At 46.3% G+C, this 24,043-nt stretch overlaps 1 protein-coding gene across 1 annotated transcript in view; it reads left to right on the top strand.

The window, feature by feature from the left end:
• Positions 1 to 24,043, top strand: part of mcf2l2 (MCF.2 cell line derived transforming sequence-like 2) — a 401,635-nt gene that overhangs the window by 239,015 nt on the left and 138,577 nt on the right. Inside the window, exon 16 of the mRNA XM_068042330.1 lies at positions 13,011 to 13,077. Coding sequence (XP_067898431.1) covers positions 13,011 to 13,077 — 67 coding nt within the window. The remainder of the gene's footprint in view (positions 1 to 13,010; positions 13,078 to 24,043) is intronic.

A 24,043-nucleotide genomic window follows, 5' to 3' on the forward strand; every position in this document is an offset into this window, starting at 1 on the left:
TGCAGAGCATACGCACCACTGGCCAATCAAGCCGGGGAGGCGGGGCCAAAGCGCAGCTCTCAAACTGCGGGAAGCCCAATATATGAAGTACCGAGGGAGGCTGGCAGTGTTGGCAACGTGCCTCACGGCACACCCAAGGCGTGGAGTCCCAAACTTTTTTTTAACAAATAATACTTTGCAGTACTTTACCTTAGTAAACTGAATCCTGCAAAAAATTGGCAGATGGAGTATAATGTGGTGTTTAGAAGAATGACAGGTGTATTGAGTCATATAAGATTCAGAAGGGGGTTTGACAAAGTAAAAGCTGAGAAGATGTCGCAGCACGGCTGTTTGCAAGAACTGCAAGGAGGAGGGCCATCAGACCAAGGACTGTAAGCAGACTAAGTGTTGCAACTTGTGCGGTGCGGCAGGCCATCTCTACAAGACCTGCCCCAAACGTTGCCTCAGCTATGCTCAGGCGGCAAGGTCCAAGGAAAGGCCGGGAGAAGGGAGACCAGCAACCTTCTCCGCAGTGAGGAACTTCAACCTGAGAAGGAAGGGGAGGCAGCTGAAACCAACGACCCAGCACCTACCCAGTGCCCGGAAACCCCTCCTCCACAGACAGAATCAATGGAGGAGGAGGCAGCAGATGGACAAACAGGTCAGTGGCAAGTGGTCCAGAGGAAAACCACAAAGAAAAAACATCCCAAAGCCACCACCCAAACCAGTGGCAAGAGGAGGCTCTCTTCTGAATCAGACTGCAACAACTCCTCTTCACTGGACGGGGAAATGCTGGAACGACAGCCCCTTCAAAAGAGGCGGCAGAACTCAGAGATGGATGATAAAGCATCCCAGCCCCCGGGCACTGGAAGCTGTGATGGGCCCGGCGTGCCCCAACCCCAATGCGCCACACCTAACGACGTGGCCAACGCATCTCAGCTCTGGGACACCGGGAGCAAAGACACGTCTGGCGCACCTGAGCTCCGGGAGACCGGGAGCTGTGATGTTTTCGAGGAGGAACAGATGGAAGCAGCTGAGGACAACCCAATCCCCTCTGCCTACAAGACCCCCCCGATGTCACCCGAGCGGAACAAACCCTGCATGAAAAATCAGGAGGGGTTTCTGAGCCCAACCAACGTGAAACTGCTTGCGCACACGATGGGTATGCAGGAACATCCCGAAGGACTGGGACTAGCGAGGACAAATGGTATGGGAAGCAACAACTAATTTTTAGTAAAAAATGGGTGTAAGAATTGCTTCCATTAATGTGCGTAGCATTAAATCTACTACGCGATGTGTTTCAACCTTGGATTACCTTGCCAAGGTCAAAGCTGACCTACTGTTTCTGCAGGAGTGTGGAATACCACACCTCAGCACCTACAGGCAGTGGTCGCGATGGTGGTCCCACGGGCCATCGATCTGGTCGGGGGGTAATGACTGCCGTTCCTCCGGCCTGGGTATTCTGCTGCGGGGAGGTAACTTCACCATCTCCGAAGTTAAGGAGGTGGTGGGCGGCCGCCTCCTCGTAACAGACGTGATGTACAACAACGCTCTGCTCCGGTTGATCAACGTGTACGCCCCAGTACAACGCAGCGAGCGGCTGACCGTCTTCCAGCAGCTCCCACTGCTGCTGGCGACGTCCAGGCCGGTCATCCTAGGCGGTGACTTCAACTGCATCATCGATGCGGCTGGACGATCCGGCAGTGACGACAGCAAACTGGACGCTACGTCCTGATTCCTAATGGAAACAGTTAAAGATGTCAAACTGCACGACGTCTTCAGCAAACCTGCAGACGGAGCGCAGCGCAGATACACATGGTCAAGATCGGACGGGTCTGCCCGTTCCAGGATTGACTTCCTGTTTGTGTCCCGTGCTGTCACGGTCAGATCCACCGACGTCAAGCCGGTGTTCTTCTCCGACCACTGCCTCTTACTGGCCGACTGTCACTTCCAGGACGACCAGCGGGTTGGCAGAGGGACGTGGAAGCTCAATGCGACACTGCTGACCCCAGAGAACGTTGAGGAACTCAAAAGGGATTACAAAGGTTGGAGGACCATGAAACCCCTCTTTGAGTCTCCAGTTCACTGGTGGGAAGCGATTAAGGAGAACATCAAGAGGTTCTTCATCCACAAAGGTGTTCAGAAGGCGAGAGAGAGACAGAGGGAAATGTCCCGACTCCAGAAAATTATGCAAAATCTACTCCGGTTGCAGTCAATGGGGGTCGAGGTCAAGGAGGACCTCCAAGAGGTGAAGAGCCAGCAGGCCTCGCTCTTTGCCAAGGAGACCTCCAAGATCATCTTCCGGTCCAGAGTCCGCTCCATCGAGCAGGATGAGACGTGCTTGCGTTACTTCTTCCAAAAGGTACACAGAGAGAGCTCTGTTATCAGCAGCCCGAAGGAAGAAGATGGCTCGGTAACGTCTTCGCAGTCCGACATACTAAGGATCAGCAAATCCTTTTATGCTGGGCGGTATGACGCGAAGCCCACAGACAGCAGAGCATCCCAGTCCTTCCTGTCATCTATCACAGAGGTCTTAGATGACAGCAGGAGGGAGAGACTGGACAAGCTGCTAACTCTGGACCAGCTGACAAAGGCCGTCGAGTCTTTCGAGACGAGTAAAACTCCCGGGAGCGACGGCTTACCGGTCGAGTTGTACTTGGCCCTGTGGGACTGGGTCAGTCCGGACCTGCTGGAAGTATACGAGAGTATGCTCCTGGCCGGCAGCATGTCAGAATCCATGAGAAAAGGCATCATCACCCTCATTTACAAGCAGAAGGGGGAGAGGGCAGAAATCAGAAATTGGCGGCCCATCTCACTGCTTAATGTTGATTACAAGATTCTGTCCAAAGTCATAGCCAGTCGAGTCAAGTCTGCTCTGGAGTTGGTGATTCACCCCGATCAGACCTGTACTGTACCCGGCAGGAAGATCTCTGATAGTCTCGCGCTACTCAGGGATATGATCGCCTACGTACGGGACAGGAGGGTGGACACCTGCCTCATCAGCCTGGACCAGGAGAAGGCTTTTGACAGGATATCGCACACCTACATGATGGACGTGCTTTCCAAAATGGGTTTGGGGAGGGAATCTGCAATTGGATCCAACTGCTCTACACAAACATCAGTAGCGCAGTCTCAATCAACGGGTGGGAATCTGAAAGTTTCCCGATCAAATCTGGAGTCAGACAGGGCTGTCCTCTGTCCCCATTCTTGTTTGTTTGCTGTATTGAACCCTTTGCTGAGTCTATTAGGAAGGATGCGAGCATAAGAGGGGTGACAATCCCAGGCAGCGGAGGCACTCAGGTCAAAACCTCCCTGTACATGGATGACGTCGCCGTTTTCTGCTCGGATCCGCTGTCCGTGCGCAGACTGATGAGCATCTGCGACCAGTTCGAACTGGCCTTGGGAGCCAAAGTTAACCACGGCAAGAGCGAGGCCATGTTCTTTGGCAACTGGGCTGACCGATCCTTTGTCCCCTTCACCGTCAGGTCAGATTACCTGAAGGTGCTGGGGATATGGTTCGGAAGGGCCAGGGCGTGCACCAATACATGGGAGGTGCGAGTAGCCAAGGTACGACAAATGTTGGGCATGTGGGGGCAGCGATCTCTCTCCATTGTGGGTAAGAACCTGGTCATCAGGTGCGAGGCGCTCACGTTGTTGCTCTACGTGGCGCAGGTCTGGCCCATACCCCACTCCTGCGCCGTGGCAGTCACCCGAGCCATTTTCGGCTTCGTCTGGGGATCTAAAATGGACCGGGTCCGGAGGGACACGATGTTCAAATCTCTGGACAAGGGCGGGAAAAATGTACCCAACATGGCCCTCATCCTGATGACCACCTTCGTGTGCGGCTGCATCAAGCTGTGTGTAGATCCCCAGTACGCAAACTCCAAGTGTCACTACGTGCTGAGGTTCTATCTGTCCCCGGTGTTGCGAAGGATGGGCCTGGGCACATTGCCGCGGAACGCTCCATGCAGTTGGGCGGTGCCGTACCACCTATCCTTCGTGGAGCAGTTTCTGTGGGAAAACACCTTTGACCACCGGTCCATCAGGCAGTGGTCTGCACGGAATGTCCTCAAGGCCCTACGGGAAAAGGAAACGGTGGATCCTGTCGGATGGTTCCCCGAGCAGACCGTCAAAGTCATTTGGCGGAATGCCTCATCACCAGAACTTTCAAACAAGCACCAAGACGTAGCTTGGCTGGTGGTGAGAAGGGCCCTCCCCGTCAGATCCTTCATGCACACCCGAAGTCTCGCCCCCTCCGCACAGTGCCCCCGCGTTGGCTGTGGTGGGGAAGAGACGGTCGCCCACCTCCTCCTGGAATGTGCCTTTGCAAAGCAGGTGTGGAAAGAAATGCAGTGGTTTTTGTCAAGGTTCATCCCAAGCAGCTCTGTAACACAGGAGACTGTGCTCTACGGGCTGTTCCCAGGGACGCACACCGAGACAAACATCAGCTGCTGCTGGACGACTATCAATTCGGTGAAAGACGCCCTTTGGTCTGCCCGAAACTTGCTGGTATTCCAGCGCAAAGAGTTGTCCACCACCGAATGTTGCAGACTGCCGCATTCCAAGGTCCAGGACTACGTGCTGAGGGACGCACTAAAGCTTGGGGCAGCCGCAGCAAAGGCTCAATGGGGAAAGACCACAGTGTAAGGTCCCCCCACCAAGCTGAACTGAGGGGCTGGATCCATGGGAAACCCCTCGAACTGTATCGGAGAAATTTTGTGTGCTGTAAGTGTAAAAATGTGTATGGCATGACAGTGAAATGGAAGGGTTGTGAGGCAACTCATGATTGTATAGAAGGTAAATGATCACCTTTGCACTGTCTGTATTCTTTGACTTGATGCTGTTTGAAACTGTTTGGCAATGTAATTTTTACAGATTTTTATGAATAAAGTATATTTTGGAAATTTAAAAAAAACTAGGAGGCACAGTTTCAAAATAAGGGGTCTCCCATTTAAGGTGCAAGTGAGGATGAATTTCTTCTCCAAGGGTAATTAATCTTTGGAATTCTCTACCCCAAAGAGCAGTGGAGATTGGGTAATTGAATATATTCAAGGCTGAGTTAGACAGATTTTTGATCTTCAAGTCAAGGATGATGGGAGCAGGCAGGAGAGTGGAGTTGAAGCCACAATCAGATCAGTCATGATCTTATTGAATGGCAGAGCAGGCTTGAGGGGCCAAATGGCATACTCCTGCTCCTATTTTTTATGTTCTTCTTACCTTCACTTCTATGCAAGCACATTGATCCTTTAGCCTAAATATACTTACCTCCTCATTTTGTTTACTTGCATTTTTCTGAAACAGAATAACTTAGTTGCCCATTCAAATTCAGGAGAGGTTTAGAGCAGTACTTCCACATCTTAAAGCCTAGACGGCTGATGCCATGGCCGTCACTTGTGGGGCTAAGGGTGTGGCAATACACAGGAGTCTAGAGTTGGAGAACAAAAGGACACATGGGATTGTAGGACTGGAGGAGGTTTCAGAGATTCGAATGGTGAGGCGATGAAGGGATTTGATTTTGAGGATAAGAATTTTAAATTGGAGGTTTTGGAGGACCGGGAGCCAATGTATGTCAGTGAGCACAGATGTGATGGGTGAGTGGGATGGTAGGGGTTATAATATAGGCACCAGTGTTTTGGATGAGCTGAAGTTTATGCAGGGTGGAGGATGAGAGGCTGACCAGGAGAGAGTTGCAATAGTCTGGAGATGGGAAATGCATGGAAGGAGGCAATTTTTGCGTTGAGAAGATATGGGATCAGAGACATAGCTGAAGATTTAATAGAATGACTCGGCTGCCAACTGTTTGGTTCCACCTGAGTCAGTGGCCGGGAAGAAGGATGGAATTGGTCATGAGGGTTTGTGATAGGAGCTAAAGGTGATGGCTTCAGTCTTCCCAATGTTTAACTGGAGGAAATTGTGGCTCATCTAGAATGACACAGAGACAGTGGAGGAATCCACCAAGGGCAGTCACACTGATTCAGACAATGGAGAAGAGGTGTTGGAGGAGAATAGTGTGGTAGGCCATATCAAAATCTGCAGATCGTGATGAAGAAGAGCAATGCACCAGGATCAAAGTCACAGTCACATAAGATGTCATTTGTGGCTTTAGTTAAAGTTGTTTCAGTACTGTGGCAGGGGTGGATACCTGATTGGAGGGATTCAAACATGGCATCCAAAAAGATGGGCACAGATATGGGAGGTGACAACATGTTCAAGGACTTTGGAAAGGAAACTGGTTTCTTGAGGAGAAGGATGTTATAGGGAAAACAATAAGTGCTGGGCTCTCCTCTAGTCCTTATTGTCATGACAAAGGTAATTGTCAAGCACATTTGGAGGTACTGTGATGCAGTGAAGCTGCTGAGAGGAAGTTCCAAAGTTACATAGGCATTTAAGGCAGCAGCACTGTTGAGGCCTGCAAGATTTTTTTAAAAAATTCATTCATGGGATGTGGGTATCACTGGTTGTGCCAGCATTTATTGCTCATCCCTAATTGCCCTTGAGAAGCTGGTGTGAGCTGCCTTCTTGAACCGCTGCAGTCCTTGTGAGTAGGTACACCCACAATGCTGTTAGGAAGGGACTTCCAGGATTTTGAGCCAGCGACAGTGAAGGAACGGCGATATAGTTCCAAGTCAGGATGGTGTGTGACTTGGATGGGAACTTGCAGATGGTGGTGTTCCCATGCATCTGCTGCTCTTGTCCTTCGTGATGGTAGAGGTCGTGGGTTTGGAAGGTGCTGTCTAAGGAGCCTTGGTGCATTACTGCAGTGCATCTTGTAGATGGTACACACTGCTGCCACTGTGCATCGGTGGTGGAGGGAGTGAATGTTTGTGGATGGAGTGCCAATCAAGCGGGCTGCTTTGTCCTGGATGGCTTTGAGCTGCTTGAGTGTTGTTGGAGCTGCACCCATCCAGGCAAGTGGAGAATATTCCATCACACTCCTGACTTGTGCCTTGCAGATGGTGGACAGGCTTTGGGGAGTCAGGAGGTGAGTTACTCGCCACAGGATTCCTAGCCTCTGACCTGCTCTTGTAGCCACAGTATTTATATGGCTACTCCAGTTCAGTTTCTGGTCAATGGTAGCCCCTAGGATGTTGATAGTGGGGGATTCAGCGATGGTAATGCCATTGAATGTCAAGGGGAGATGGTTAGATTCTTTATTGTTGGAGATGGTCATTGCCTGGCACTTGTGTGGTGCAAATGTTACTTGCCACTTATCAGCCCCAGCCTGGATATTGTCCAGGTCTTACTGCATTTCTACACGGACTGCTTCAGTATCTGAGGAGTCGCAAATGGTGCTGAACATTGTGCAATCATCAGCGAACATCCCCACTTCTGACCTTATGATTGAAGGAAGGTCATTGATGAAGCAGCTGAAGATGGTTGGGCCCAGGACAATCTGATATCCAGAAGATGCTTATTTTTAAAGACAAAGAGGCAGGATCTTCATACTACAAGGTTTTGAAAAATTGTGGTAAATTTGCCATTCAAATTCTGTGTGCTAAGTTATGATGTGCATGTTGATAATTTTCATATGCACATAAAGGTTCTGGTCCTGTGTGAATGGGTTTTTGCTGCCAGGTCATGGCTGGGGGATGCCAGCAGCACAGGTGCCCCTGCAAACATTAACTGCAGCCATGCAACCTAGAGGGAGTATTCAAAATAATCACTCCATACCAATTTTATCCAACAACACATCCAATACTCCATACAATATTCAACTAATCACCCTTGTGCATTTCTTTCGTGCCAGTCTTGCAGTTACCTTTGCCTGGCCCAGTGCTCCTTCACACTGCTACCCCAGTGGCTGCAGTATGGCTGCTGGAAGGCTGCTGTCTTTCAATGGGGGAGACTGCAGATGACCTGGGAGGATGCCCTTATGCAGCTCTGACTTTAGAAAGACTGGCTTCAGACTGCACCGCCTCAGCATGGGTGGCTGCAGTCTGGTCTGGGTGTCTGATGAGAAACAATAGGGGCACTGGGGGAGGGTCAGTGGTGGGAGCACGAATGCTGACATTCTGAAACAGGGAGAACAGGTTTGTGCACCACAGAACATAGGAACATAGGAGCAGGAGTAGGCCAGTCAGGCCATCGAGCCTGCCTCGCCATTCAATACGATCATGGCTGATCATCCATTTCAATGCCTTTTTCCCATGTTATCCTCATATCCCCTTCTGTCATTGGTATTTAGAAATCTATCAATCTCTGCTTTAAACATACTCAATGACTGAGCTTCCACAGCCCTCTGGCATAGAGAATTCCAAAGATTCACAACCCCCTGAGTAGTTCCACTCCCCCGGGATGGCGCCTCAGCAATCTTAGTAATATGCTGGCGCACAGATTGCTGGACTGCTGTGAGAGCCTGCCATGATGCAGCAGTCTGACTCTGCGCAGCACCAAACTGGACTTGCATGGCAACAAGCAAAGATCTCATGACTTTAACCTGAGCTTCCTCTGCAGCACTCAGATGGCTTCTGCTTGTCCTGCAATGGAAGCTGAGACATCAGTCATTAGATGCTGCATCATGAATAGGTCCACAAAAAGTCTCAAGGGTTTGGCCACCACTTCCAAACTGGAAAGGATGGACTCTGAATACTGTGTGAAGCCCTGTGCCAAGGATTCCTCCATTCTCCTTGACAGTGACAACAGGCTGTCTGGCAGGGCTGCCAATGCACTGCATACCCATCAGAATTTTGCTTTACGCCACCCCATTGAAGGGCTCTCATCTGAGTCTTGTGCAGCGACCTCACCCTCCTGCAAACTGGCTATACTTTCCGCCGACCTTGCTGTAGATCACCCACACCCGGTGAATCGCTACGTGCAGATCCTGCATCTATACTGCCCTCTAAAGTACGCACAGTGCCGGTATCAGAGCTGGTGGCTACGAGAGTCAGATCAAGTGTCTTCCTCCTCAGTCTAGTCTCCTTCTAGGCCTTCAGCCTCAGGCAACCCTGGCTGGCCAGGCAACAGGTTTTGAAAGCATAAATGCACAAATGAAGGTTTGGGGTGAGGGAGGTGGTGGGCAGGGGGAGGGGGTGGACGTAAGAGGTGCATGGTTACACCATCTGTAGCTTGTATATCACAACAGATTGTAGGATGAGGGTAAAGTGGGATTTGAAAAGGTGCATTAGGCAGGAACATATCGTTATCTTTGATGGTTTCAGCGACGCCACTGTCCATTGCCTCAGTGATGGCTGCTGCAATTATCCTCAGCACCGTCTCCTCCATGGGGATCAATAGAGGCAGCTGTGCCTGCCTGCCAGTTTGCTGCTGCTGTCATTTATTGAGGGCCATCTTGTCCTGCAAAAGATAGCGAAGTCAGTAAGTGAATGTGTTGTAATGTGTATGGGTGATGTGTCCACCACAGCTGAATAGCTAGCAGTATGTGAGATCTGAGTGTGTGGTTTCCAGCAGTGGTATGTGTGTAAGAATGAGACGAAGTATATGATTGTGAGGTTTGAGTCATGGTTGATTTGGATTTTTGGTAGGTGAGTGAAGGGAGTGTGGTGGTGAATGGAGAAGTGGGTGAGGCTCATGGTGCGATTTGTAGGATTTGGCATGTAAAGATGTATTCGCTGACCTTGACCACTCGTGTGAGGTCATAAAATTTCTTACAACACTGCATGCAGTTGCTCGGCACCAGACTGTTGGCAGTGACCACCACGGCAACTGCTCCCACTGCCTTCTGAACACTTGTCTGAACATAAAAACATAGGAAATAGGAGCAGGAGTAGGCCATTCGGCCCCTCAATCCTGCTCTGCCATTTAATAAGATCATGGCTGACCTGATCGTGGTCTCAACTCCACTTTCCCGCTTACCCTCCGTCACCTGTGACCCCGTTGTAGGTCAAAAATCTGTGTAGCTCAGCCTTGAATATATGCAATGATCCATCCTCCACTACTCTCTGGGGTGGAGAATTCCAATGATTAACGACCCTCTGAGAGAAGACATTCTTCCTCATCTCCGTCTTAAATGTGAGATCCATTATTCCGAAACTGTGTCCCCTAATTCTATCTTACCCCATGAGGGGAAACATCCTCTCAGCATCTACCCTGTTAAGCCCCCTCAGAATCTTATATGTTTCAATAAGATCACCTCTCATTCTTCTAAACTCCAATGTATAGTCCCAACCTTCTCAACCTTTCCTCATAAGACAACACCTTCATCCCAGGAATTAACCTAGTGAGCCTTCTCTGAACTGCCTCCAATGCAAGTACATCCCGTCTTAAATAAGGAGACCAAAACTGTATGCAGTTCTCTAGCTGTGGTCTCGGTAACACCCTATACAATTGTAGCAAGATTTTCCTACTTTTATACTCCTTCCCCCTTGCAATAGAGGCCAACATTCCATTTGCCTTCCTAATTACTTGCTGTACCTGTATGCTAATGCTTTGTGATTCAAGTACAAGGACACCCAGATTTCTCTGTACCACAGCATTATCCAGTCTATCCTCATTTGAATAATATTCTGCTTTTCTATTCTTCTGACCAAAGTGGATAAACTCACACTTTCATACTCCATCTGCCAAATTTTTGCCCACTCACTTAACCTATCTCTATCCCTTTGCAAACACTTTGTATCCTCCTCACAACTTGCTTTCCCACCTATCTATGTATTGTCAGAAAATTTGGCTACAATACTCTCCGTCCCTTCATACAAATCATTAATATAGATTGTAAATAGGTGAAGCCCCAGCACTGATCCCAGTGGCACCCCACTTGTTACAGTTTGCCAACATGAAAATGACCCATTTATCCCGACTCTCTGTTTCCTGTTAGTTAGCCAATCTTCTATCTCCCCATGCTAATATATTACCCCCAACACCATGAGCTCTTATCTTGTGCAGTAACCTTTTATGTGGCACCTTATCGAATGCCTTTTGGAAATCCAAATACACTACATCTACTTGTTCCCCTTTATCCACCCTGCTTGTTACATCCTCAAAGAATTCCAATAAATTTGTCAAACACAGTTTCCTTTCATAAAACCATATTGACTCTGATTGCTTGTAAGATGATTTTCTAAATATCCTGTTACTACTTCTTTAATAATGGATTCCAGTATTTTCTCAATGGCAGATGTTAGGATAACTGGTCTATGGTTTCTTGCTTTCTGTCTCCCCTCTTTCTCAAATAGGGGCATTACATTTGCAGTTTTCTAATTCATTCAAACATTTCCAGAATCGAGAAAATTTTGGAAGATTACAATCAATGTATCTTTTCAGCCACTTTCTTTTAAATCTGGAGGGCTTCTTGGCCACCTGAGGGAATAGAGCCTCTCTTCTCCAGTCCACCTCCTACACTAGTGACTCCAGCATGGCGTCTAAAAACCTGGGGACATGCTCTCTTGCCTGTTGCGCTATTTTGAGGAATTCCTAAAAATCTTGAGGTGTTGCCAACCAATGTTAACCTTTGGTGTAGCCAAAATGTACCTTCCCTCAAGATGTGCAGTCTGGCTTTGAGTGGTGCAGGCTAGTTTAAAGTAGTGCTAGCCTTGCATGAACTTGGGCCCTCTTCATGTTATCTGTCTAGGTAATTTCCTTGCCTTTGTTGCTTCGATTGGGTCCCTTTTGCTTTTCTTCCCTGCCTCCATTCCCCATCCCCTTTCTCTTTCTATTTTCCCCATCCACCTTCCCACTTATTCATTTTCTCCCTCTCGTCTCCATCCCCATATCCCCCTCCTCCTCTTCCCCTACCCTCCTAGCCACTGTCATCAACAGATATAACACATATTTATACAAAATGGTCATTAGTTTATTGCAAATAAGGATGCTTATGTTGAGGAATAGTAATTTTGGCACAATTCAATTTATAAGAAAGCTTATATATTAGTATCTATCTATGAGATGTACTTGGTCTCTTTTAATTTTCAGTTATTGTAGGCTTGGTGTCTGTATATGAGATAGAATCTACATTCTTTGGGTGTGTTTAGAATGCATTTTAGACAAACCAGGTCCACAGATGATACAGTCATACATGGCTACCATGACTGCACTTGGTTTGTAAAACTTTTCAAATTGTAAAGTCATTAGTTTTCCTTCACCTGAAGCAATCCCTGATAACTATCTGTAGAGTTAGCAGTCTATTGAATCTGATTGATATCTTGTTGACTGGAGACATGTTTCTGAGAGAAAGGGCCCTTTGCCTTGATTTCCATTTGAAGGACAGCTTGGTAGTTGGAAACGCCTGACTCTGAAGGGAAAAAAAAACTAGGCCAACTTTCTCTAGTTCATTAGTTCTTCTGGGTTCTTCAAGATAGAAGCAACTACCTAAAGACTATGTGACAGACAAAAAGCTTACGTATAGGTTTTATGTTCCATACACTGGCCCAGGTCCAGTATTACTAAAAGAGTTAGCAATGTATCAGATTTTTGTTTTCTCTATGAGGTATAAATTAAGAATTCTGTAAGCAAATTGGATTTATTGTATTGACTTTATGCTACTGTTTAATTTTACTTTTAATAAACTCTCATTCATATTTTATCATCCAAGTCACATGGTCTGATAGAGTGTTTATTCTTGCACTACCCAAAGAACATAAGAGGACTCATGTCAATCCCTGTTCATTTCCTGGTTGGAAAAAGCTACATTTTGGTTCACAATGAACAGACTCATCGGAAGTGGCATCGAAATTCAAGAGAATTATCTGAATAAAGCCTAAAAGTCCAATACTAGGTTTGAATTTGAAATAAGTTCCTAGAAAGTGGCAGTTACTACTGTTAACTAGATTCTGGTCTTTTAAAAATATTTAATATCCATTTACCAATCAATCTGATCCATAGATTTTTGTGAATTTACATTAATATGATATACATTGCCTAAATTCTACCTTGGGATGAGTTTGATCATTTGAATTTATACGATGGTGTTGGATTATGATCTAAAAAATTTCAATTGCGTCTCATTGATAATTGAATTACTGTTATGAAAAGAACAAGGAGTCAAATTTCAATCAATTGACTTCATACATAGTTCTAGTTTGTTAGTGATGTACAAATTATAAAACAAAATTTAATGGCATTCATCTACCTCTCAGGCACATCATGAATGAACTGATTGAAACAGAACGGGTGTATGTAGAAGAGCTTCTGAGCATCATTGAGGTAGGGAAAATGTGTAATTCAAAGTTCTGGAAAATGTGGTCATTTATATTTGAAGAGTTTGTTTATCCCATTGTTTCATTGAGAAAGGGTATACCACTGTGGTGCAGCTTATCATAGCAGAATTTGACCTGGATTTCCCCATCAGTAGAAAAAATTGAGTTTTGGCTATAAATGTGGTCACTACCAGTAGTAAAGAGAAAATAGAAATTTCATCTGAGCAGTAACCATTGGCCAGCTTTTAACATTTAAAATTTCTTGATTGTGCAGCCCTCAAGCACTGTTTAAATGCATGGAGATAGGTGTGCCCCACATATCTATTTTTTGAAAAAACAAACAGCATGTTTATTACCATTAATAATTGGTTTTGGCTTGCTGACCTATAAATATTAGAAACTGAAAGAGAGATTATAATATTCTTTCGCTTTGAAATTACCCTAGTCCACTTTTAAGCCATAAATCATTACCATAGTATTAATGGGAGTAGGAAAATTATTACATCTGAGCGTGGAGTGAGAGCTACAGTACTTCAGTGCACTGCAAACTTCTAAGTCTTACTGTGCTGCTGTGTTGTGTTCTGGACAGAAATACACTTTTTCCTGGGCCAAAGGCTGTTTCTCCATTAGTATCTGGGCTTCATGGTCACCGCCACTTTCTACAGAAACTGTATTCTCTGCTGGACTGCCTTTATAAAGCTCCCGGATATTACTCTGTCCTTAGTTTTCTGCTTCTCTGCTAGGAATCTTATCACTTAAAGTTGAGCTAGATGTGGTTCCCATCATGCTCTGGATTCTGTTCTTTCCTGACCAGCTACCTTCTTTGCACTGCTCATGTGGATTTACCTTTCACTATCCCTGGCTCCCTGAACATCACTGTGCTCGATGCTTGAATTTCATTCCCACTTCTCCTTGCTGCTGTACTGGTGCACCAGATCTGCCACTGTGTATTACTGATGGCTGTACTCATATCTGCTGGACCCCAGGTTCAAATTCTGCTGACTTTCCATACCTCCTTGACTCTCTGTTTTCCACTGGATGACCTTCACCAATGTGCCTACTGATATTGGTACCTTAAACAATGTGCCTACTGATATTGGTACCTTAAACAGCTCCTGGACTCACTTACTCCCCAGCTATCACTGAACACCTTGCCCCTTACTGAAATCTCCCACCTGGCTATATCTACCACCCCTGCCTTTCCCAAACACCTGCTGTGGTAATGTACTAATTACTAATTAATGTTCATTAATCTATTTTTGGAGGCATAGGAAATCTTGTATTAAAGCTAAACAGTTCATTAGTGCTTTCAAGATTATCTTTTAGTTAAAGCTGCTTTGGGTAAAATTAGGTCAAAGTGAAAAAACTAGTCCAAGAAAGCATAGAATGAGATAAGGCCTTTAGGGTCATCAAACCCCATTCCTCCCACAAACCATGTATAACTTGCTCTATCATGAACTTTACTTGACCGTTTAAGTGACAATGTAAAAATCATTTATGTATACTTTCTCTGAATTCCGTCTCACCTATACCAATAGATAATTGAGTAAAACTCCACAAATCTATAATCTAACAACTTGAATTATTTAACCTCAGTTAGTTGCTTTCCACATACAAGAGAGCTAAATTTCCTCTACTGGAGTAATTTGAGCTTTGGGTTTACTTGGCTGCAGCAAATTTACCAATGGAGTGAAGTGATTTACGACTTTAACCCTTATAGGGACTAAACCAAATCAGGAGTACATCCCTATAAATATCCTTTAATCAAGTTCAAAACAGAAATTCTCAGACACTTATTTGGGTCCAAAGAATTGTACTAGCTTTCCTTCAAAGAAAGAAAACCAACAGAGAATATTACCATCTTTCGGATAGCCTATTTTAATATTTATGGCTAAGTCATAAATAACGCAGATATTATAAGGGTCTGGGAAATTCTCTTCAATACATATCTCTCCACTTAAAGAGACACAGAGTGGGGGTTCTAGTAGTTGTATACAGAATACTACATGAGACGATTTGTTAACTTTTATAGATTTATTAAAGAATTTAACATGTAATAAACTTAAGTGGATAAGTATATCACAGTATCAAACATTACTGAGCAATGTAACACACATTCTTATTTCTAACATGGAATCCAAAAGTTTAACCTTGCTAATGTTACAGCAAAATTATCTTAGAATATCCAGAATATCCATCAAAATTTAAAGTAAACTTTTACCTTAAATCCCCCAAGCAAGGCATGGGATGAGAAGTGTTGTTTGAGGATACAACACCCCTACATTTTGTGTTCAAAACCTCTCATTTTTATATTATTTTTAATGTGTCATCTGATTTCCAGCATTTATGTGACCTTCCCGTGTTCCTTTTAAAATCCATATTTTTAATTACCATCTCCACTTAATGTTTTACTGGAATTTGAAGTTGTGTGCTTTTATCGGTCAAAATGTTTATAATTAGGTTTATGTAACCTCTTGTTCCTGTAAATCCATTTTCTATAATTGCCTTTTTTATGGTACCTTAAAGCAACCTCCGGAACCAATTTGTCTGGATCAACAACCCCATAAACTAATTAATTTTATTGCTACCTCTTACTGAGGTCACACAGGATATTTCAATGTGTGTGTTTATCTTCCATTTCCCTGGCAACAGAAATTCTATTTTAATAAGTACCTTGAAATATTTAACTCTAACTTCTTAAAGGGGAATTTCAGTGAGATCTGAAAACTGACCATTTATTCAATCTTTACTTCTAAAAGGCATAATACATTAACTATTTCCAAATTCTACTTAATTAAGCCTATTATACTGATACTCCATCACAGGAGCAGTGAACTGACTGGTCTGAAATATCTGTTTATTTAAATAATTATTCATAGCTGCCAATGCAACTTGCAACCTCACTATTTTGCAGGGAGTAGGTCCAGTGTGAAAAATAGAAAATATGGCCAGCAGGTTCAAGGTTAAGGGACATGCACACTTACAAGGTATTTGTTTTAGCTTGCAACAAACTTTAAAATCATTTCGGGACTTTTGGCCAGAGCTGGAAGGGAAAAGTGGCAGGCATAGCGGAGGTAACAGAGTGATACAGCATCCAACCCCCATTTAGTGAAGGGTTAAATGGGCATGCAGCTGGTCTGAACAATGTGATTGATAAATCCTGCAAGAGGTATGAGCCAGAGAGCATCAGATAGATCTTTACTCCCCACTGTAACTTATCATCAAATAACTGGCTAAAGGAAAGGGAGGAGGAGTTGAACAAAGAGGAACACTGTTCTCTTGTCCAGGAGGTCAGATAGGTCGTTCTCAGAGCTTCTGAAACATCCCTCAACATTGCTCTGGTGACAGATTTAGGTGACACAAAAGCAAAATACTGCAGTGGCTGTAAATCTGAAATAAAAACATAAAATACTAGAAGTACTCAGTAGGTCAGGCAGCATCTGTGGAGAGGTTTCAGGTTGATGATCTTTCATTAGAACTGACTTAGGGGGCCTCCTTCTTTATGATTTCACCAGGAGGTCTCTCCTCTGGTGGATTTTGTCCAGGAGGATTTGTGGTCACTGCTTGAGAAATTGTAGATTCATCTTTTTTTTTAAGAGATACAGCACTGAAACAGGCCCTTCGGCCCACCGAGTCTGTGCCGACCAACAACCACCCATTTATACTAACCCGACAGTAATCCCATATTCCCTACCACCTACCTACACTAGGGGCAATTTACAACGCCCAATTTACCTATCACCTGCAAGTCTTTGGCTGTGGGAGGAAACCGGAGCACCCGGCGAAAACCCACGCAGTCACAGAGAGAACTTGCAAACTCCGTACAGGCAGTACCCAGAATTGAACCCGGGTCCCTGGAGCTGTGAGGCTGCGGTGTTAACCACTGCGCCACTGTGCCGCCCAAACTGCCACTATTTATCTGAGTACTTCTTGCCAGCTGCTGCCACTGCTTAGCTGCACTGTTTGGTAAGAATTCACAGCACTTGAACATTCTGATGAAAGCTGGAGGAGCCAACATGCATCACTTACCTGCTGTGCTTCCAGAAATCTGCTGACACCTTAAGTTGTTGTACTTTTTAAATTGCACAGCAACAAATCTCCCCCCACCCCCAGTTGATTTACTCCTGTGATACAGGGATTTAAGTTCCTTCCCCACTATTCAATATTTAGATGAGTTAATCCTTCAAATCCTAGTTGAATCAGCAGTGTAATTCAGTGATGGTCAGAAGTCCCTATTGATGTTACCGGAGCCCAAACCATAACATGGATTTTTGGAAGCACATTGTTGTATATAACTTTAAAGATAAGGATCAAGATGGCACAAGCTCCAGTGTGTCTGGCTTCTAACAGATGGTTTTTATCTTCAATTTCCATACAGTACTAATATGCTGATTAGGCGAGGGTGACATCATTTAGGTGTGAGTGACGACACCCTCCCGTGCAAAATCAAGCTGGAAATTGAAGCTATAATGCAATTAATAAGCATTTTCCTTATTTCCATCTGGAATTATGATGCATTCCAGGCAGTTCAAAAGTTAGTGGCATATTTATGGGCAGAATTTTACCAGCCCTGTGATGGCGGGGAGGAGCTGAGGTATGGTGGGGTGGGGGGTGCATGAGCGGGTGGGGGCCAGTAAAATGGCTTGGGCCCACATCAGGCCAGCTCACCAACATTGTCCCGCCAGCGACCAATTTTATGAGATGAGGGCAGCGAGACAGATCAGTGGCAGACAGTTGGGCAGCGTGGTGGGGGAGGGGGGTAATTAAGGTTGTTAATCAGTCAAATTGCAGGTATTTTTCTACCTTTTCCAATTTTCCGAATGGCACACAGGATGCACAGAGGCTCAGAGAGACCTGAGCAGCAGTTGAGTGGTGAAGGGAACTGGTAAGCATATATTGAAGCTGTCTTCTGGCTGTGTCTTGAAGAAGCACTTCAGAGGGTAGGGCCAAAGTGAAGTTCTGCCAGTGGAAGAGTGTTTCTAGGTCCACAGCAGCCACTGGAGGCAGAACAAGATTCTTCAGAGGCTCTTCGCAGTGGAGACTTAATTTTCCTATGGCGTCTACACTTTCAGAGTTTGTCTCCTCCAGAGAGGAGAGTGGCAAAGAGATGGGGTGCCGCCACATGGAGTGGCTGTGTAGCAGCCAGGGAAGCTCCAGTGGGTTAAGGAAGCCATTGGGCCTGGGCAATGAGAGTGCATGGGGGGCAAGAGGGCAGCGTCATGGTCACAGAAGGTGATACCCAGCTAAAAGGGTGTACTGTCAGAGGCTCAGCTTCATGGAGATGTCCAAGTACCTATGTCTACAAAGACTGTGTCGCTCCAGGGAGGTGGTGGAGAAGCTGTGCAGTATGCTGGAGCAGGAGTTGATGCCATTAGGAAATGGCGGACACCCAAAGCCTGTAGCAATAAAGGTGATGTTGGCACTCAACATTTTCGCATGTGGTTTGTTCCAGGGATTGTCTGGAATCAATGTGGCATCTTTCAGTCAGTGGCCCATCGCTGCAAAAAGGAGGTCATGGATGCCATGTACTATCAGGCTGGCCAATATATCAAGTTCACAATCAATCAGGCCAGTCAGAACGAGAGGGCAGTCGGCTTCGGGGCCATGGCTGGATTTCCCAGGTGCAGGGAGTCAATGACTGCATTCATATAGCCATCAAGGCTCCCTCAGACAACAGTCAGGCTTGGGCTGATAAGTGGCAAGTTACATTTGTGCCACATAAGTGCCAGGCAATGACCATCTCCAAGAAGATAGACCATCTATAGGCTACGTGCAGGAATATGGGATGAGAATAGTTGGGTGCTGGATGGCCGGCACAGACACGATGGGCTGAAGGGCCTGTTTCTGTGCTGTGTAACTCTGATTCTAAGAGAGAATCTAACCATCTCTCCTTGACGTTCAATGGCATTGCCATTGTTGAATCCCCTACTATCAACATCCTTTTGGGGGGGGAGGGGTTACCATTGACCAGAAACTGAACTGGACTAGCCCCATAAATGCTGTGGCTACAAGAGCAGGTCAGAGGTTATGAATTCTGAGGCGAGTAACTCATCTCCTAACTCCCCAAGGTCTGTCCACTATCTGCAAGGCACAAGTCAGGAGGTGATGGAATATTTTCCACTTGCCTGGATGAGTGCAGCTTCAACAACACTCAAGAAGCTAAACATTGTCCAGGATAACGTTGCCTGCTTGATCGGCACCCCATCTGCCACCTTCAACATTCACTCCCTTCACCACCAACGCACAGTGGCAGCAGTCTGTACCATCTACAAGATGCACTGCTGCAACTCACCAAGGCTTCAAGCACAGCACCTTCCAAACCCACGACCTCCACCACCTAGAAGGACAAGGGCAGCAGATGCATGGGAACACCAACACCTGCAAGTTTCCCTCCAAGCCACACATCATCCTGACTTGAAACTATATAGCCGTTCCTTCACTGTCACTGGGTCACAATCCTGGAACTCCCTTCCTAATAGCACTGTGGGTGTGCCTACCCCACATGGACTGCAGCGGTTCAAGAAGGCAGCTCATCATCACCGTGTCAAGGGCAATTAGGGATGGGCAATAAATGCTGGCCTAGCCAGCGACGCTCACATCCGGTGAAAGAATAAAAATTAAAAAAAGAACAGATGCCTTTGTCAACTGGAAGGGGTTTCAATCCTTGAATATTCAAGTTGTCTGCAACTACTGTAAGCGGATCATGCTCATGTGCGTGAGTTTCCCAGGAAGTTGCTACAACTCCTACATCCTTAGACAGTACAGGTGCCTCAGCTGTTCATACCACCCGAACGCCTTCATGACTGGATCCTGGGGGACAAAGGATATCCACTGAAGACATAGCTTCCGACCCCTGTATGCAACTTCAACACACAGGCAGAGGACACATACAACCACTGCTATATGACAAAGGCCACCATTGAGCAGGCCATTGGCCTTCTGAAGATGAGGTTTAAATGCCTTGATCGACCTGGGGGAGTCCTGCAATATGCCCCATCAAGGGTATCCCGCACGATTATCGTCTGCTGCATATTGCACATCCTGGCGTTCCAGAGGGGAGGAACACTGGAGTCAGAGGAAGACACTGAATGAGCGGCATCCACAGAGAAGCAGGATAAGTTTGTGTTGCCTGAACAGCTGACAGCCAATGAAGATGGTGTCATGGGGACCAGCTCACCAAGCAGTAACATGAGCAACAGGGAGACTCATGACTCTCTGATCAGCAGACGCTTCACATGAGGACAACTGGAAAGGGCACCAAAGCAAGAAGTTCTCTCTCAGAGGTGACCTTGCTAACCTTTCATAAGAGACCCTCACCTTCTCTGTATACCCACCAACACTATTTGCTGTCAACACTTCTGTCAACACAGGTGCTCACATCCGTGTATTTGATTCCACATCTGGCCACTGCCAACTTGTTCACTTCATTATACATTACATCACAAGACATTTAACTCTAGTAACACATTGAAGACTTCTGCATTGAACAAATAATTATCACCCAGGGAAACCCTAAGTGCTACTCCATGCATTTACACACTCACTTAGTTCTGTGGTGTGCTCTCCCTGTACCTGAAGTTGATGTGGGGGCAGCCTACTGCTTTTCTTGCTCTGGTGCATGAGCTAGTCATGATTTGCATCCTCTGGGTACCTGAGTCCTACTGGGGTCCAGCACATTCAGGGCCACCAGTATCTGAGCAGGAGCCATCTCAGTCATCAGACCAGCATGCAGCATTGGTGTCACTATCAAAGGGGCCAAGGATCCGCCTTCAGTGATTGAAGCATCTTGAGAGGAGTCCCCATTGCCTTCAGCCTCCCCCTCCTCAGCCCTTTCAGGCCTCACATGCACTCCCATGGTTGCCTGCAATGTGTCACCTCCTAGCAATGGGGAGGTGCGTGGCTGGCCCATCTCACCCACATTTCATGCTGCTGCTGAAGCATCGCCCACTTTACTCATGATACCCAAGGTTCGCCATCTGCATGAAGCTGAGCATCGTTGGGCCTTTCGTCACCCCTCTAAGGGGAAGTAGTCATAGCTGTCACTGGCTCTGTTACTTCTTCCTGTGTATCTGTGCAGTGCTCACAGAATGTGCCACCCATCCTACATGCACAACAAAGCCCACCGACGTGAGTGGATCTGTGCTAGTGGAGGGTGAATCGGAATGAAGTGATGCAGAGTCGTTAAATGGCGGTGGATCCTCTGAGATTTCCAGTGTAGCAGGAGCCCATGCCTGTTCCTCATCTGCTGCTGCACCTGCTGGAGTGACATGATTTAAGTAAAACAGCTGCTCCTTCAACCAACCTCTGGTGCCTCACCTAGATGATCTTCCAGTGGCGTTAAAGGCACACACAGGCGTCATAGCACACACATAGTTGAAGGAATGATGGGCGCAACCATTGCTTTACTCACTCTCCATTGCTTCTACATCTGCCTCGCCCTCAGCAACAGGCTGCCCTGCCATAACCCATGTCTGTGGCCTCATCCTTCATCGGTGTCACCATTGTAATGATTGGCATGCCACTTCCTGTCCATTGACGCCCTGTGCCATTGTGAGTGCACTTCTCCTGCAAGCAGAGACATATGCAATGTTAATCCTGTCTCATGGCCCATCTGTGCTGGTCACTCTGAGGCAAAGTAAATGTGCAGCCTGGTTCCACTGGGATGGTATGGTGACACAGCCATTCAGCCGTCTCAGTGCAGCATGCACCTATCATTGATCATGGGGGTTGGGTGCGTGTGAACTGGCCCTCTCGTTCCAGGAGGCTGCAGATGTCAGCAGCGACCTGCCAGGAGAGCCTGAGCCACCTGAGGTACTGGTGCTCAGACATATGGAGAGAGCTGATCCTGTCTGTGCACCCTGTATTGGGGTCCTCACCCACTTCAAGCTAAATGTTGGTGTCCATCCCCTCTCTGGAGAGGCATGTGGTTGAGGAGAAGTCAACTGCTGCTGCTGGTGTTGTTCCTGCCGCTGGTGATGCTGTTGGCAGTGGTGTGACTTCTGTTCTTGGCCCTCATTAGAGGTCCAAAATGGAGCTGCATAAGCTGCCCCCATGCTGTGGTGAAGGCTGGCAGCAGGGAAGTGCAGCTGAAGTTGAGTGAAGTGCTAGACAGGTGAAGTGTTTTCCAACTAGTTGGCAATCACTTGTCAAGCAGTGAAATCACACTCTGAGAGAAGAGATGCTTTGAACAGCAGTCTCTCACCTGGCCATGGCTGGAACTCATCAGTTTCACAATCAAAGCCTTTTGTGACAGAAACCACACTGGCCAAATGGAAACATATTAATTTCGTAATGTGAAACACTACTTTAACTTTTTACTGGACATTGAACATAACTTGTTTAAAAAGACCACAGAGCTGAATGGCTGAAAACCCAGTTGCTCACTTGCATTTCGAGAGACAGTTGCATAGAAAGACAATTGGAGTGCTCCCTGATTCAATTAGTGAGATGGGTTTTGTCAATAGTGATGATCAAAAGACATTGTAAACCATTGACGTTGTAAGAGACAAACCTCCACACCCCCCCACTGAGTGTGACTGGAGAACTTTTGAAATCAACAATCCTCCCCAGAAGATGCAGTTTCAAACAAAGAGCTGGTCATATGACTTACCTGCTGGCCAGACTGGAACTGTTTGAATTGTGCCTCACAGAAAGGTTTAGGGAAGACTGCAATTTGAAGACAAAAGAAAAGGAAGCTCTCTCCCTGTCTCTCTCTCTCTCAAACAAAGTTCCAGGGACCCACAGAAGCAGCTTAAGCCTCAAGACAGAGACTTCTTCAACCTTCTGATACCAGAGAAGTAAGTTTGAAAGTGTGCATTGGGCCCCAGCGAGAACTGTAAGACCACAATTCCAACCAAGGACTTTACAGAAAAACTAAAGGCAGTGGGCTGAATTTTATGAACCCCTCAATGTTGGTGGTCATGGCGGGGACCCATAAAATTTTGCCGGGAGAGGCCCGCCTTGACCCCCGACGTCGAGAAGGCCCCACCAGATATTAGCGGCGGTGGCGAGGCCTTGTTGTGGCCCCCCCCCAACACCCCCCCCCCCACCATCAAGCGGCGGAGCCCTCATCTAAATATTAAGTGAACATTAATTAAATGTAAATTATCTTACCTGCTGACGGCAGCCGTCCCACGCCAATTTTACGGTGAACAGCCGCAATTTGTTGGCGTTCCGAGGCGTGACACTGGTGCGGAGGTGGGAGGAATAAAATTATCAGGGTGAGAGGGGGTGGGGGAGCAGGGAAACGTATACCTATTGGCTGTGGGGAAGGGGAAAGGGTTGAAGGGCAAAAGTGGAGAGGTTTGGGGGGAAAGTTCATGCTGGGAGTAAAATACATTACAAACACAACAGACAGTAAACACACCATTGTGGGGGTTGGGAAAGGGTCTGCATGTTTTAATTTTGTAATTTTTTATTTTAAGTAAAAATGTTCCTACACTGCGTTAAATATTTACATTGCAGCGCACTTCCGTGTCGGAAGGCCACTGCTTTTTCAGCACGCAGCTGCAGAGTGCGGCGCGCTGATAAAATTCAGCCCAGTAACTGAATTCCACTTACTACTCCAAACCCCCCTTCTTTTTTCTTTCTCCCACTCTGTATCTATTTGTGTGTGTGTTTCTCTCGAATGCATACTAACATGGCTGCATCGCCCATTTTAGTCATTTTAACTGAGTTAGAATGGTAAGGTTAATAAACTTACATCTTTCTTGTTAAAACCTGTCTGGTTGGTTCATTTAGAATTACAATTCGAGAGAAGTGAGTAAGGATTCACTGAGGTGTTAAGCTAAAACATTGTGTTTTAAAAAGTTTAAACCCTGTTATAGCCAAACCAGGTAAGGAGCAAGAGGGGAGTATGAGACCCCTTCCTCACCTGATCATAGCACTTTCCAGTTTTTCGGTTTCACTGATGAAGCTCTTCCCATTGTGCAATGCCTCAGTGACCCTGGCGAGTTGCTGACAGGTTGGGAAAC

This window comes from Heterodontus francisci, chromosome 11, assembly GCF_036365525.1.
Source record: "Heterodontus francisci isolate sHetFra1 chromosome 11, sHetFra1.hap1, whole genome shotgun sequence".
Classification (NCBI taxonomy): domain Eukaryota; kingdom Metazoa; phylum Chordata; class Chondrichthyes; order Heterodontiformes; family Heterodontidae; genus Heterodontus; species Heterodontus francisci.